Source organism: Dendrobates tinctorius, unplaced genomic scaffold, assembly GCF_039654945.1.
Source record: "Dendrobates tinctorius isolate UK_male_01 unplaced genomic scaffold, ASM3965494v1 ptg000003l, whole genome shotgun sequence".
NCBI classification, from domain to species: Eukaryota; Metazoa; Chordata; class Amphibia; order Anura; family Dendrobatidae; genus Dendrobates; species Dendrobates tinctorius.
In genome coordinates this window covers 2592342-2609421 of record NW_027361671.1, presented here as the reverse complement: position 1 = coordinate 2609421, position 17080 = coordinate 2592342, and the positions used below count along the sequence as shown (strand labels likewise).

Genomic DNA, 17080 nt, shown 5'->3' with positions numbered 1-17080 from the left:
TTTTTAAAAAGCGTGTGCATAGAAGTCTGTGGGAAAAAGGCCAATTGCCAGTTACCATAAAAAGAAGCCCAAAGCTATTATCTTACACTTTCTGGCAAGTGAAAAGCATAATACTGGGACAGTTTGACTAACAGCCATAAGTATGGAATGTTCGCTCTGGGGTACACAAACTACAAGTTGAGAAACGAGGGCCTAGACAATCGGATAGGCCCTCTCCCAAGTGATTCTCCCATCCTAATTATTATATTAAACCCGCAAAGTTTAATGCAAATTTCAAAAATTATTATGAAAGGAAAAACTACAGACATTTTTCAGTGTGCCATCAATGTGGCCCAGCTACATCGTGAAGCGAGGAAGGAGGGGGGACAGACATAAAATAATCATCTCCTGCAGTGCAACTAATGAAGTGGCATTGACAGATTCAGTATCAGACGGGGGCTGTCATAGTCTCCCTAACATCATTTATATTGTTATGGAGGCAAAACAACATGTGGAGACCAGACAAGGAACAGACATGCTCCACCACAAATGTCATTTGATCTTTTCTGCCACAGAACAAAAAATGTAAGACATTAAAACAAGCTCCAATTCCAATCACTATCTCCTAGATATCATATCATTCATCACAAGATGGTATTAAGATCCTGGTCATCGACACAATATTTTAACACCTCGGTCCCCCTCTATACCAGGAAAAATTCTTTAATGTTTTAAATCAACAACATGTTAAAATCCAGTATCCTAGATCGTACAAAAAGCAATACAGGGATATGCAACGTATATGCAACGCATTCCCTTAAAGGGAACCCGTCAGAAACTTTTACCATCCCAAACCATTAATCTGATTGTGTAGCCTTGTAAAAGATAAGCTAATTGATCCCTTTATCATCACAAAGCGTTGTACCAGCTGTGAGAAATCACATTGGAATTGCAGTGGGGGTGACCATGTAGTTCTAACTTCTCAGCCTATTTCTTACCTAGCAGCAACCCTTCCTTGACCTAATAAACAGGTTCTTTGTTCTGGTACATGGCTACTGACCTGTCAATCAGCTGCGGGACAGTTCTGCTAGTGTGGTAAAATGTGGAGGCAAAGGAGCTTTAAATGCATTTTCACACCCCAATGCACTTACAGACACAACTTCTAAACACAATTTCTCTCTGCTGGAGCGTCACTTTAGGGTCATAAAGGGATCAAATGGCTTATCTTTTAAAAGAATGCAAAGTCATAAAAGAGATTTTTGGGGGTAAAAGTTTTTGTCAGGAATGCTTTAATAATGGGGCATCTCCATAGTAATGTCCCCCAAGACTTTACAGGTAATTGCACTAACTTCATACTGTACTTCGACGTCTACCAGCATCCTTTCAGGTAATTTTTCAGAATAAACTGGTGTGTGTTCCATGATCAACAAAAGTATTTCTGGACATTATATGACTTGCATCCTGCATTTTTCACCAATTTTCCAGTCTGCAAGTGTGGCGCCCCTGAGGGTTCAGTCGCCACAGAGGTACTGAACGTCCTCCTGAGGTGTAGTATCCCACTCCACAGGTAAAATGGTAACACCTGACCAGACTCCAGCACCTACATCCAGCACAGACACCTTAGAACAGCAGAGCACCCTTTATGGCAGCTGCTTTGGTTCATGAAGGGTGCTGGGTGATGGGTGGAGCTTAGAAACACTAGAGGACAAAGCTGACAGGAAGTTAGGGTCAGTTCCCCATTGGGGGAAGGAGAGAAAGGATGTAGATGCAGCAGCCTCCTGTAAGCTGGAGCTGCTAGTAAAGAAAGAGAAGAAAGAGAAGGAAAGAAGGATCAGTTGTTTAGAAGAAAGATAGATAAGGATGGAAAGTGAGGAGGAGAGAGACTGGGGATTAGGGCTAGTGCAGAGCCCTTTCCTAAGTTTAATGCGTCAAGGCCGGGCGCCGATATCCGAGGCTGTGTGTGATACTAATGATCCTGCAGCAGAAACCGAAGAAATAGAAATTGTGACGACTTTATTCCCACCTAAGACTCGAAGACACAGCAGCAATGTGTGTGAGCCGGGACATGATTGTATGGAGTCCCCGAAGCAGGCTACAGCTGCCTGTCATACGAGTGGAGTTATAAGTAACATCAAGAAGGAGGAACTTGAGTGTAATTCAGAACTACAAGTACTTCAGATTAGCGCTAGGAAGGAGACGTTCAGAAACGGCACATTTGGAAGGGAGTGCTGGAAGGGTATATTCCATCTGCCTGGGAGTTGGCTGGGCCCCTGAGCTTGAGGCTGCGGCACTGAAGTGAGCTCCTGTCTGTGCCAGAAACGTGAGTAAAAGAATTGGAACTGCACTCAGTTGTGTCTTTGCCTTCTTCCTACACCAACCCCTTCAGCACTGCTACATCTCTTTGTCTAAACACTACATCATCTATTCTACAACTGCCCTGGGAATACAGCTCTGCCTATAGAGAGCTATTACATCTTTGCTGCACCACACCATCTGTCCCAGAGGGTCTGCACTGCAGCGCTGGTCACTATCTGATCAGAAACCACAGGTGGCGTCACAAACTACCTACATATAAACTCTATTCCATTCCACCTATTTTACATTGGACGCCCAGGGCCACGGACCGGGTCACCGCCACCGCGACACTTCCCCTTTAAGACACCGGCCTGGTACCGAGTAATCCCCACAGCCCTGGGGGTGATCTACAAGCTCTCTCACTAATTTTCAGTTCCCCCAGACTAAGTGGGTAGAGACATGCTGCTACTCTATCTTTCTTACACAATACAGAGCGATGGATTCCTGTTTGCTGTTCTCTATAGCATACAAACAGAAGAAGCATGAAAAATATTATACAGGAGTACTGAGCTTTGTAGCCGTGAATCCAGCACTGAAGTGATATCCAGCACTGAAGTGAAATTCGTTACCTCAAGGATAAAACTCAATCTCTCTTTCTGTCTGGTCTCGCACAGTACTAATTGGTGCTCACTTTTCTCCCCTCCTCTCCAAAGACTTAAGTATGCCCTGACACCTCATGATGCTGACAGCCCACCTTGTGTTTTACCAGACAGGTTCTAGCTGTACTTCAGAGTAGGGGTGCAGTCAGATGGCCGTATAAATTGGACCACAATAGATTGTCTGGTGGCTCTCTCGACTCTAACGCAACAGCTTCATATACGGTATTTCTATGCAGCTGTCAAACTGCCCTGGGACTACAGCTCTGCCTATAGAGAGCTATTACATCTTTGCTGCACCACACAATCTGTCCCAGAGGGTCTGCACTGCAGTGCTGGTCACTATCTGATCAGAAACCACAGGTGGCGTCACAAACTACCTACATATAAACTCTATTCCATTCCACCTATTTTACATTGGACGCCCAGGGCCACGGACGGGGTCACCGCCACCGCGACACTTCCCTTTTAAGACACCGGCCTGGTACCGAGTTATCCCCACAGCCCTGGGGGTGATCCACAAGCTCTCTCATTAATTTTCAGTTCCCCCAGACTAAGTGGGTAGAGACATGCTGCTACTCTATCTTTCTTACACAATACAGAGAGATGGATTCCTGTTTGCTGTTCTCTATAGCATACAAACAGAAGAAGCATGAAAAATATTATACAGGAGTACTGAGCTTTGTATTCCTGAATCCAGCACTGAAGTGATATCCAGCACTGAAGTGAAATTCGTTACCTCAAGGATTTTAACTCAGTCTCTCTTTCTGTCCATTTCTGTCTGGTCTCGCACAGTACTAATTGGTGCTCACTCTTCTCCCCTCCTCTCCAAAGACTTAAGTATGCCCTGACACCTCATGATGCTGACAGCCCACCTTGTGTTTTACCAGACAGGTTCTAGCTGTACTTCAGAGTAGGGGTGCAGTCAGATGGCCGTATAAATTGGACCACAATAGATTGTCTGGTGGCTCTCTCGACTCTAACGCAACAGCTTCATATACGGTATTTCTATGCAGCTGTCAAACTCGGGTTGGGAAAGCCAGTCCAAGCAATGCTGTCTGATCTCGATCCGATTCATACAGCTGTCTGACTGTGCTCTTTATGGTGAGTACAGGGGGCAGGTGGTGGGGGAGAAGTAGCTCCCTGATCAGACATATTACAAAGCTTCTCAGAATTACTTGCACTAATGATTTAGGAAACATTTATTACAAAGACAGTGACAATTTAAATGTTCAGCGCACTTGTTTAATCATAGTATTGGGCGTACCTTAAATAATGGGTACATTGCTTAATAACAGTGAGAAACACTAGTCTAGTAAATAAATTGGATGGTATTACTTACAGTCATCATCATTAATGTCTGGTTCTTCAATCAGGGTGCATTCGATCAGAGAAAGGACCCCACCTGTCTGTACAAATGAAACTCCATGATAGTAATTCAACCTATATGCTTTTATCAGCTATATGTTAACATGACATGTCGATTCAGAGATGGCCCAAATTGGCTTACATCACTGGAGATAACAGCTAAAATGCTTGCTGTGCCCCCAAAATGATGCCAGCTGAACTTTAAAATACCTCATGTTCCTCATAAAATGGGCATTCTCAAGTTTGGAAGTTATCCCAATCACTGAAAGTCTGACTGCTGGGACCCACACTGATCCTAAGACCGGTTTGTGTGAATGGAGTGATGTCGATCATGTGCAGACCAGCCAAGCGCAGCGCTTGTCTCTCTCCAACAGTCCTATGAAGAATGAATGGAATAGTAGTGTGCATGATCAACCATCACTCCCATTCATATGGGCCACAGTTCTAGGGAATGGTGGGGGTCTCAGTGATCAAACCCCCAATGATCAAGCAGTTATCCACTATTGTATGGATAGGGTATAATTTCCAAAACTGAAAATTCCTTTTAACATGAATAAAGTCAGCCAAATATCCATGTTATTTAAGGACTAAGAATGGATTAGTCAATGCTTTTTTATTGAAAAGTGGACAGGCATTCATCTGGTGCCTAAACACCCCTAAAGCAAAGGACCTTTCGTAATCCATTGGTCTGAACACCCATCTTGCTGCGTTAAAAAACCACCAATCACCACTCGTTTGCTGATGGGCAATAAAATAGCCTGTTTAGACTTGCAGACCGCATTTCCAATACAGAAACAAAAATCAGGAATACGGTAGATTGTTCTACGCATATAGGTTGCCATTGTTCTCCGCAGTTAATGTCCTGTTTACGCCGTACGATTGCTCTACTAAGAACAATTATTTCACCATTTCACCCATCATTTCCCTTTAAAGCAAACGTGAAGAGAATCTGACAGTAGTATCATCCTTCCTAAGCCATCTATATGGGCATGTACAGTAGGTCATAGCAAGTTGAGAAAATAAATTGCTTAATATCTGCGATCCAATGTTTTATTCCAGAGAAATACACCTTTTTCTTAATATATAAATGAGCTGTTAAGGTCTATGGGCTGGACACTCATCACCCCATGAGCATCTGCCTCCAGAGATTATTTTAAATATGACATGTAATGACTGACAGTTTGCTCTCCTGATCTCCTTGTGTCACACTTGTAACACCCCCTTCAATTTAAACACTCTCTGAAGACAGATTTTCAGGAAGATCTATGTCCGGCCCATAGTCCTGTACAGCTCAGTTACATAAAATCAACTTGTGGATTTCTCTGGAATAAGACAACAGATCACAGATACCACTTTGTTCAGCGTCCGACAACCTACATGCGCATATAGGAGGATTGATCCTACTGAAAAATTAATTTTAAAAACAATTTCACCCAAACGAGTACAAGTGCTTTTCACTAAATTAGAATATCATCAAAAAGTTAATTTGTTTTTGTTTTTCAATACAAAAAGTGAAACTCATATATTATATAGAGTCATTACAAACAGAGTGATCTATTTCAAGTGTTTATTTCTGTTGATGATTATGGCTTACAGCCAATGAAAACCCAAAAGTCATTATCTCAGTAAATTTGAATATTTTATAACATCAGCTTGAAAAATTATTTTAAAATCTGAAATATTGTCCTACTGAAATGTATGTTCAGTAAATGCACTCAATACTTGGTCGGGGCTCATTTTGCATCAATTACTGCATCAATGCGGCGTGGCATGAAGACAATCAGTCTGTGACACTGCTGAGGTGTTATGGAAGCCCAGGTTGTTTTGATAGCAGCCTTCAGCCCGTCTGCATTGTTGGGTCTGGTATCTCATCTTCCTCTTGACAATACCAATCTATGGGGTTAAGGTCAGGCGAGTTTGCTGGCCAATCAAGCACAGTGATACTGTTATTTTTAAACCAGGTATTGGTACTTTTGGCAGTGTGGACAGGTGCCAAGGCCTGCTGGAGAATGAAATTTCCCTCTCCACAAAGCTTGTCGACAGAGGGAAGCATCAAGTGCTGTAAAATTTCCTGGTAGACGTCAGCGCTGACTTTGGTCTTGATAAAACACAGTGGACCTACACCAGCAGATGACATGGCTCCCCAAACCATCACAGATTGTGGAAATTTCACACTAGAGCTCAAGCAGCTTGGATTGTGGCCCTCCACTCTTCCTCCAGACTCGGGGACCTTGATTTCCAAATGAAATGCAAAATTTACTTTCATCTGAAAACAACACCTTGGACCACTGAGCAACAGTCCAGTTCTTTTTCTCCTTGACCCTTCTGGCGTTGTCTATTGGTCATGAGTGACTTGACACAAGGAATGCAACACTTGTAGCCCATGTCCTGGATACGTTTGTGTGTGGTGGCTCTTGACGCAATGACTCCAGCAGCAGTCCACTCCTTGTGAATCTCCACTAAATTTTTCAATGGCCTTTTCTTAACAATCCTTTCAAGACTGCGGCTATCCCAGATGCTTGTTCTACTACTTTTTCTACTACTCCTTCCACTCAACTTTCCATTAATATCCTTGGATACAGCACTCTGCGAACAGCCAGTTTCTTTAGCAATGATCTTTTGTGGCTAATTCTCCTTGTCCAGAAGGCAGTCATTGACACACTCTATATCTGTCAAGTCTGCAGTCTTCCCCATGATTGTGGAGCCTACTGAAAAAGACAAGGGACCTTTCTAAACGCTTAGGAAGCCTTTGCAGGTGTTTTCTCTAATTTACTGAGATTATGACTTTTTGGTTTTCATTGTCTAAGCCATAATCATCAACATAAACAGAAATAAACACTTGAAATAGATCACTCTGTTTGTAAGGACGCTATATAACATACGAGTTTCGTTTTTTGTATTGAAGAACTGAAATAAATTAACTCTTTGATGATATTCTAATTTAGTGAGAAGCACCTGTATGCTGCTGGATCATCGGGTGATCGGCGGCCTGTTTTCACTGCACATGTATCGGTAAATTAGTGTCTTTGGGAACACTTGGTCACGATAATTGGCCACTGCTCATCCAGCTTATCTGTCTTTGGACATTTAAAAACAGACAGAATGGACATTTTTACATTTATGACATTACTACACAGAGCCTCTAAAGTGAAGAGCAGACCGCTTCATCCACACGTTTAATGTCTTCCATCTTATTCCTCCTGTGTGGGGTCATGTAACTTGGCTGAGGGCACATTTTACAGAGCTGTCAGATAATACTTCATGTTAAGCATTGTCATCTGCTTACTCCAAATAAAACACATGTGATTTCTCTATATATTCTACAGCTGGTAGCTAAACGCACTGAGCATTAACCTTTTACTGCCCTAGGATCTCCTGTCCTTTCGAACTGCATTAAGATGATGCCTTATAAACTTCCTTTACACTGTCAATGTCATTCAGAAGAGCCGTGTTCTGGAAATGAATGCAAAATGTTTTTACATTTTCTGATAAAAAGAATAAAAATTGACAAAACAGCCTTGGTCCATGAACATATTTGTACAGTAATGTGCCAATGTTTGTATTTATAAGGTAAGGCCTCCATGATTGGATTTATATAGTATGGTTTCAAGGATCAAATTTGTATAGTAAGGCGTTTATGGTCATATCTGTACAAGTAACAAGTCCATGATTGAAATCGAACAGTTAGGAATATATGGTGGCATCCCTACAGTAATGCGTGCATAGTCACTTTCCGAATAAAAGGACGCATTTATACAGAAAGACGTCCATATTATAATCGTACAATCATCTTTCTGTACAAATACGAACATGGATAATTTGCTACAAATGTTGTGGTCGCAGTTGTTTACGGTCGTATTTGCATATAATGACGTCCATGGTTGCATTTGTTCTGGAAGCCGGCCATGGTCACATTTCTATAATAGGGTAATCATAATAAGGCTGATTTACACAAGTACCAATCGATGAAATAGCAAAGTGACTGGCACTTGTTTAAAATGGATTGGGCTCCCTTTGAAACTATTGGAGATGGCTTTTTTTTGTAACTGGGTTTCATGACAAATTTTGCACTGTTTTGCTCTTAGAGGCTCTTTGCTTTTTTGGCACGCTCAACTTTAAAAATAATCTGTCTTTATACATATACACACAGCTCTGGCAAAAATTAAGAGACCACTGCAAAATTTTCAGTTTGTCTGATTTTTCTCTTTATAGGTATATTTTTGAGTAAAATGTAAATTGTTCTTTCATTCTATAAACTTCTGACAACATGTCTCTGAATTTCCAAGCAATAAATTTTGTATTTCTTTTCTAAAAATGAGAAATGGTCAAACTTAAATAAAAGAACCAATGCTTTCAGCTCTTAAATAATGTTAAGAAAACAAGTTCATAATGTCATGTCCGCCATGTTTGTCATGTCTGCCATGTCTGTTTTGTCTCAAGAACTCCTGGAGCGATGTGCATATCTTGTCTGCTGTCCTGCATGTTCACTAGAGCAGTGTGCACACTCACCTCATGTCTGAGCTGCAGGATGCCTGCGTTTCTGCTCTGCCTTCTGTGATCTTCTCATCATGTCTAGGAGTCCCTGATCATGTGTCCCTGCCTGGATCCTGCACTGTCTGGTTCTGCAATCATCTCGTCATGTCTGGAACGCTTATCATGTGACGTTTCCTAAAGATCCTGCACTGTCTGGTTCGGTAATCATCTCGTCATGTCTGGAACTATGATCATGTGACCTGTCTAGGTTTCAGCACTGGATCTGCAGTCGTCTCGTCATGTCTGGAACTCTGATCATGTGACTGTGCTCTGTTATCCTGTGGATCTGAACCCGGAAGTGCTCCCCTGGTCCTGACCTGTAAGAGGAGGTGCTATGCCCTATATCAGGCCGCCCCTTCCTTTGCTCAGGGCCTGAGTATTGTGTAGTGTCCCTGCATGGCTGCTTGGTCTGTGGGGCGCTCCCTCTATTCTGTGCCCTTGCACTCTGCCCTGTCGTGCATCTCTGCACACGCTCCGTGCTCGTACTCCATCTCTTGTCCCGTGCCTTGTCTTATGTTTGTCTGTTGTGCCATGTTCGTCCTTGTCCTGCTTGGACTTGTAGTCCTTCTGTTATTCTCTGCCTTGCCTTTGCTATGCTCTGCCTTGTTCCTCCCTATAGTCTCTGCCTTTGCTTGCTCTGCCTCTCTCTCTCTCCTATGGTGCTCTGTAGTGCTCCCTGGCACACGCACCATTCCTTCTCTCTTTCCTCTTGTGCTCTTTTCCATGTCTAGTCCCAAGGCTCTCCCTTGGCCCGGCTCTGGGCTTCGGCCTACGCTCCGCTGCTAGCTCTGTTCTTGCTCTGATCTGATTCCGTGTTTCTGCCTATGCTTCCGTTCCTGGTTCTTTACTCTGCATAAGCTCTGCCTTGTTTCTCGTCTTGTCTTCCCTTGCTCTTTCTTCGTATGCTCTTGCATGCTCCTGGCCTTCCTAGCCTCCTGTCTGTGCCTCAGCCGTGCCCGCCCTAGCCGTGCCCGCCTGCTTGTGCCTCAGCCGTGCTCGTCGGTCAGTGACAGCTGTGTCGCCTGCCATGCCTCAGCCGGGTTCGCTGGAGTCTTACCCGTCTGTCAGTGCCGCAGCCCGATCAGCTAGCCAGTGCCCCAGCCGTGCTCTCTGTGCTCTCTTGCACCTCACGCTGTTTCCGCACTGTGCTCTGCGTGCTCCCTAAAGCACGCGCAGGCCCTTGCCTGCTCATGGCATACCTCCCCGTGCTTCTATTATAGTAAGCGCAGGTTTGGCCATGTACCCTGTCGTGCCCTCTTGCACGCACAGGTCCTAACCTGGTCCTTGAACGCTGTCCCTGGCGTGCCTCTCTGCACGCGCAGGCCTCTGTCTTGCCTGGACCCTGGTGTGCCCCTTTGCACGCTCAGGACTCTATCTCGTACCTTGTGCCTTGGCGTGTCTCTACACACGCACTCTGTCTCGTGCCTTGGCGTGTCTCTACACGCACCCTGTCTTGTGCCTTGGCGTGTCCCCTACACACGCACCTTTGTCTCGCACCTAGCCTTGGACCTCGGCGTGTTCCCTAACATGCACCAAGCCTGGAGATCTGTCTTGCCTCCTTGCCTGAAACCTGGTTTGCCTGCCGGATTCCCGTAACCTGCCGACCGTTGCCAGAGGTCCGGAACCAGATGACTGCGGCCTGATGCCTGGACCCTGTCGGTCGTTGCCAGTAGTCCGGAGTCCGATGCCATCGCACCCCGTCTTGGATCCTGGCGTGTCCTAGCATGCATTCCTTCTAGGAACTCTTGTGTGATCCCTATCACGTATCCTGTCCTGGACCCTGGTATGTTTTCATGCACGTGTTATGCCTGGAACATTTGGCGTGCCCTTGCACGTATCCTGCCGTGTTTCACTGTTTGTGCCCTGCACCTGATTCCCTGTTATGCCTTGCACCTGAATAAAGTGTGAATCCACGTTTGAGGAAGAAACTGTGTGACTTCACTTTATGTTTGGTATCCAGTCCGTCTTGTTGACAGACACTCAATAGTGTCTCCTTGAGCCGGCCGTCTGGTCCAGCAGTCGTGGTGGCTCACCCCCTTGGTCTTGCCCCTGACACTCCCTGTACAGGGGGTGGATTCTCACAAGGTAAGCTCGCCCTCGGCGGGTGGGTGCCATGACCCAAAGGGTCCACTCAAAAAATGGGCTCAGCAGGAGCTGAGTCCGTCACACATAATCATTTAGAAACAAAAGTACTAATGATTTAACTCAGGAAGAGTTCAGAAATCAATATTTTGTGGAATAACCATGATTTTTAATCACAGCTTTCATGTGTCTTTGCATGCTTGCCACCAGTCTTTCACACTGCCTCTGGTGCAAAAATGTAAGCAGTTCTTTGTTTGATGGCTGGTGACTATCCATCATCCTTTTGATTACATTCCAGAGGTTTTCAATGGGGTTCAGGTCTGGAGAATGGGCTGGCCATGACAGGGTTTTGACGTGGTGGTCTCTTAATTTTTGCCAGAGCTGTATATACTGTATATACACATACATACACCCACACTTGCAGTCCTTTCACACACAAGTCCAGCAATACCTTTACATGGCCAGTCTGTTCCTCCATTACTGAGAAATCAGTGTTGGAATTGATATGTAAATGAGGCTGTAGATCTGAAGCCTCTGTCACTCCAGCTCTGTTCCCCAACCAGTGATGTCTTCTCATGCTTCACTGACAGCTCTTTTGCCTGAAGTCACACTACATGGATGCTGCCATCTACATAAATGCAGGAAGTGGAAGCACTGGACAGGGAATAGAGCTGGAGTGACAGGCTTCCGATCTACAACCTCATTTGCAAGTCAATTCAAAGACTGATCTCTCAGTAACAAAGGAAATTGCTGGACTTGTCTTTCAAAGAGCTACGTACACACAAATAGTTTGGAGATGCAACCCTGTGGCCATAAATCCGCTGAGAGGAGCTAATAAAAAGGCTGATAAAAGAGTTACAAACTTTCCTGATAGACTGTCAGAACGAGCTCACTAGAAGTCAAGATTCACACTCTTGGGTTCAAGTGATGCAAAACATTTTTACCCAAGTCTGTAAATAGTGGGGAAAAATGGGAGTGGGAAGTAACAGTGTAAAGTGAGCATGATGTATAGCATAGATGTTTCAACCCATCTGGGGTCTTACTTGTTACGTCGCTTGTTTTGGTAGAGTAGCATTACATGACTACTAATAGTAGAGGAGGAGGAGAGTCTCCCTGTTTGGTTCACATAGAAAAAAACTGTATAGCCGTCAGTGCAGAAATTATGGTGAAATGTGCTGGTTATATAAATGTAATCAGCTGTCATGTGCAGGAAAAGATGCGGGCTCTGGACGATCTATGATGTATCTATAATGTATAAGTCATAGGTCGTGAAGTGGTTAAAGAGTGTAATTCTGAAACCCCTGCTCCAATTAGGATGTGAACACCCACAAATTAAAGCTGAGAGTCTGCACTTTAAGTCCATATTGATTATGTAACTATCTTGAAAATGTTTTGATGAACAGCTAAAATGCCAAAACTTGTGTCACTGTCAAAATATATCTGTACCTAACTGTACATGTGAACATAAACTAATAAAGGATGCAGCCCAGTGCAAGTACTACATATGCCTTTATTCACACTGCCATCGTCAGCTGCTTTATTTGAAGAGTCTATTGGTAGTTTTGGCAAAAAATGGAAAATTAATTTTGCATTTATGAACTATAAATTAATTATAAAAAGTATAACAAGATATACAAGATATTTTAACATTCCTGATATCTATTTAATACTTTATGACATGATAAAAAACTACACAAGGAGGATTGCCAACATGACCACAAAAGTTATCTTCAAACAATGGGCAATTTGTATTTGCTTTATTAGCTGTAATCTTGGAACCAGAAAAACAGATGAAGTGGCAGAGACCCAGCACTGAACATATACTGTAAGCCAGCTAAGCTCACTAGAAATTTTCCCACGGCGCTCTTACCTTGAGTAAATGCAATTTGCCCCCGGAGCTTCTTGTACATATTAAGAAATGTTTTGTGAATAGAAAGCATTGCCTTTCCCCTTCTCTTTTTAAAGACAGAGGCCCCAGGCGAACTTTGCTTAGCTTCCCTCTCTCTACAGACGGGACCTGGATTAGAGTACCTGGAAAGGAAATATCTATTATGAGCTCTTTTCATCTCACGATCCATCTTACATTTACTAACCATCACACTTCTGCTGGACAGGGAATTAGACGTGCTGTTAGTTCAATCTGCAGTCACTACATTATTTTATAGAGCACAAAAAGCTGAGCAGATTGATCTACAGCTTTCTAGGAAAAGATTTAGTATAACTTCATTAAAATCCCTACTCATTCATAGCAGTTAGGCAAGTCATCCAAATCGACGACCGAAGTATCTCTGTATGCTAATAGCTTCTTTAGAGAGGAAGATGATCGGAACTCATGTAGCAACTATCAGCAGTTCTAAAAGTTAATATTGACTCTTTAATGAGCCTTGCCACATGACTTAGGAGAAGAAGCCAAACAGATACTCCATTTGCGGATGTATGTTTTGGAGTGTTTCCTCCAAATCGTTGCATCAGTGCTCACCCAGCCAAATTGGTCCTCCTGCTTTTCACTGATGAGGGGCAAGTACCCCAAAACGCATGTCTGCAAATGGGGTGTCTGCTTTGACATCTTATTTTAAATCAAGTGGAAATGTCCTTTAAGGGGTCGATATTGATTTTAGGGGTGCTAAAACGGACTAGAATTCCTGTTCTCTTCTTCTCTAAAAAAGACTATTGCTATATTTAAATTCCCATAGGAGCACTGAATGGCCTTTAAGGTCTAGTGCACACATGGTTTTCACGAATAGCACTCTATGGGACTGCACATGTCTGATTTTGACCTGACTGTCGGATCAAAATCGGCAAAGCAAGTCTATGGGTCCATGAAAAAGGTCAGACCGAACTGAAATAATGGAGAAGGTGGAGATTTTTTTTTTCTCTCTCCACATCCGAGAAAAACTGATGACACTCTGATCTAACTCTGATCAGAATAATTGGACCGTTTTTCACTGATGTGGCGAAAACAGTCATATGATTCTCCTTACGGTGAACTGGCACGCTGCACATGGTGAAACTTTACCCTTTAAATCTACAAATTCACACTCGTGTATGGAAGGGTATGAATACTTTATTAGGACCACCCACCTGACTAATAAGCTCAGACTGAGCAGAGATTTCAAAGGGAACAAAACAACTGATACTGGATCTATTCCCACAAACCTAAATATCAATCTGTTCACCTCCTCCTGCTCTGTACCAATCTACGTATAATATTGTATAATATTAAAAAAAAAACACTGAAGAATTGTTTTAATCATTTCACAGCGTTACATTATTGAGATTATAAAATCTATAGAAAATTTCAAAAATATATTTCAGAAGATTTTTAGAGACAGAAAATGTATTCTAGTCCTAGGAGGACATTGTTAAAATAGGGTATTTCCGCAAATACACATATACAAACATATATATTAAATGTAAATGACAGTTTTGTCCAATGCTAGCACTCGTACAGCTTCTGTATCTTTATCACTGTATATGGTTAGAAATGGAATGAGAAAAATGGGGGGTGACACTATATCTGAGGGTACAAAAAACTCTGAACGACAGCAGAATAATACAAGGCAAGATCCCCACTGCCAATAACCAAATCTGGAATTTACTACTTATGTATTTGCGAAGTTGGTTAACAATCCTTGAAGCATGTACATCATAAAATAATCTCACATGCCAAGTTTTCCAAAAAAAGATCTGGAATGTGTCAAAAAATTATTATTTTGACTACTGGGGGGCAGACCCAAAATGACCAAAATACAAGCATTGCTCCCATGAATGTGACTGTACAGACCTTCAGTGGCATGTAAAGGTTTGGGCACCCCTGGTCAAAATTACTGTTATTGTGAAGAGTTAAGCAAGTTAAAGATGAAATGATCTCTAAAAGACCTAAAGTAATGTGATGACACATTTCCTTTGTATTTCAGGCAAAAAAATATTGCAATCTTTTACATTTTAAAATTTATAAAAAGGAAATTGGGCCGATGAAAAAGTTTGGGGACCCTTGGAGATGTGTGTGCTCAGAAAACTTTGCCTAAGGTTTCAGATCTTAATTGGCCTGTTAGGGTTATGGCTTGTTTACGATCATCGTTAGGAAAGGCCAGGTAACAGAAATTTCCCATCCTTATAAAAACCTAGCCTCCTCTAACCGTGAGCCAAAAAACAGAAGCCATGGGTTCTTCTAAGCAGCTGCCTGGCACTCTGAAAATGGTGGAGGCCTACAAAGCAGGAGAAGGCTATAAGAAGATAGGAAAGCGTTTTAAAGATGCCCGTTCCTCAATTCAAAATTTAATTAAGAAACGGCATTTAACAGGAACAGTGGAAGTCAAAACAAGGTCTGGAAGACCAAGCAAAATTTCAGTGAGCGCTGCTCTAGGATTCATAGAAAGGCAAAAAAATAACCCCCACTTGACTGAAAAAGACCTTCAATAAAAGATTTAGCATGATCTGCAGTTGTGCTTCATTGTTCTACTGTTCAGATACACCTGTACAAATATGGCTTTCATGGAAGAGACATCAGAAGAAAACCTCTCCTGTGACCTCAACATACAATTCAGCATCAGAAATATGCAAAAGAACATGTAAACAAGCGTGATGCATCTTGGAAAGAAATCCTGTGGACCCATGAGATTAAAATAGAACTCTTTGGCCACAATGAGCAACAAATTCTTGATGCAAACATAACACCATCTGTAAAATAGCTAAAGTTGAAAAGAGAAAGGCTTCTATAAATGGATAGTGATCCTAAAGACACGTCAAAAACCACAATGGACTACATCAAAAGGCACAAGCTGAAGATTTTACAATGGCCCTCACAGACCTATGACCTGAACATCATCTGAAAATCTGTGGCTAGACCTCAAAATAGCACTGCGGCCCTGGAATCTCACAGAACTGGAAGGATTTTGTAAATTTTGTAAAAAATGACTCTTGTTTGGCAAAAGAAGCGTTTCCAAGCTGTGATACTTTCAAAAGAGGGTGCTACTAGGTACAAACCATGCAGGGTACCCAAACTTTTGAAATCGGCCCATTTTCCTTTCTGTAATTTTTAAAATGTAGTAAGTGACCTTTTTTGCCTAAAATACAAAGGAAATGTGTCATCTTTTAACTTTAGACCTTTTAGGGATAATTTCATCGCTAACTTGCTTAACTGTTCACAATAACAGTAATTTTGACCGGGGGTGCCCAAACTTTTACATGCCACTGTATACATATTGCTACACGTCACATATTATACGGAATGACTGTATGTAAAAAACAATAAAACTTACCTTGGCGTATGAATGTTTGGCTTGTATCTAGTAATATATCGCAGCCCTCCACAATCATTCTTTCAATGGACAAGTTTTTTCGAATGTTTTCTGTGTCGCTGACTTCATCGTGCATTACCCTGTATAGCACAATCTATATTAAATGACTTGTCTACATAACAGAATAGCACTAAAAACACATGCCTATCTGGCCTACAATTAGCACCTCCTCAAACATGTACACTATAAATGACGACATGAGCAGGAGGAGCAGTTTACGTCACCTTTATATTAAGTTTTAATAATATTTTGTTTGCAAAAAATATCCTACGTTCCCTGTAGTGGCAACTGCTAGCTCCAGAATAGTATTAGTTAACATTATGTCCAGAGAAGGGGGATTTGGAGCCCTGTATCAGGCTCATGGCATTGTTACATGCAGCACTCATGGAAAGTGTACGCTGGGCAGTCTCTATTTTGGCTATATCAATTAATGTGAGAGAGTGAAAGTTGAGAGGAATATTTATTCAGATACTTTTTTTTTCCTATCACAGCACACAACACTGGTTGTAAAGTCACTGACCGGGTTTTCTCTAAAACTTGGCAGTCCATAGTGGCGCTTTCACATGTGACAAATGGCACTGTCCTTTTATCAAGTTGTAACTGGATGCACAGCATTAAGACTGTCATTCAGCAGTTAAATACTGTTCAGTAAGGTCATGGAACCAGTCACTAGAGTAAGTTACTCTGTAAGAACTATGACAAATCCATAGCAAAATCCAATGAATTATATGTGGATTTCTCCCAGAGTTTTCTGAGGATTGGGATGCGGTATTGTTGCAGTAATGACGTATTGTATGGGGTATAGCTGCAGTGATAGCTATACAGCGGTGTGTCAAACTCATTTTCACAAAGGCCCACATCAGCATT

At 42.4% G+C, this 17080-nt stretch overlaps 1 protein-coding gene across 2 annotated transcripts in view; it reads right to left on the bottom strand.

Moving 5' to 3' along the window:
- RASGRF2 (Ras protein specific guanine nucleotide releasing factor 2) overlaps window positions 1–17080 on the bottom strand; it is a 469786-nt gene that overhangs the window by 153025 nt on the left and 299681 nt on the right. For both annotated transcript variants that reach the window (XM_073581445.1, XM_073581523.1), the window contains exons 9-11: window positions 16175–16293; window positions 12784–12944; window positions 4273–4339 (exon numbers count right to left, since the gene is read on the bottom strand). In XM_073581445.1, coding sequence (XP_073437546.1) covers window positions 4273–4339; window positions 12784–12944; window positions 16175–16293 — 347 coding nt within the window. The remainder of the gene's footprint in view (window positions 1–4272; window positions 4340–12783; window positions 12945–16174; window positions 16294–17080) is intronic.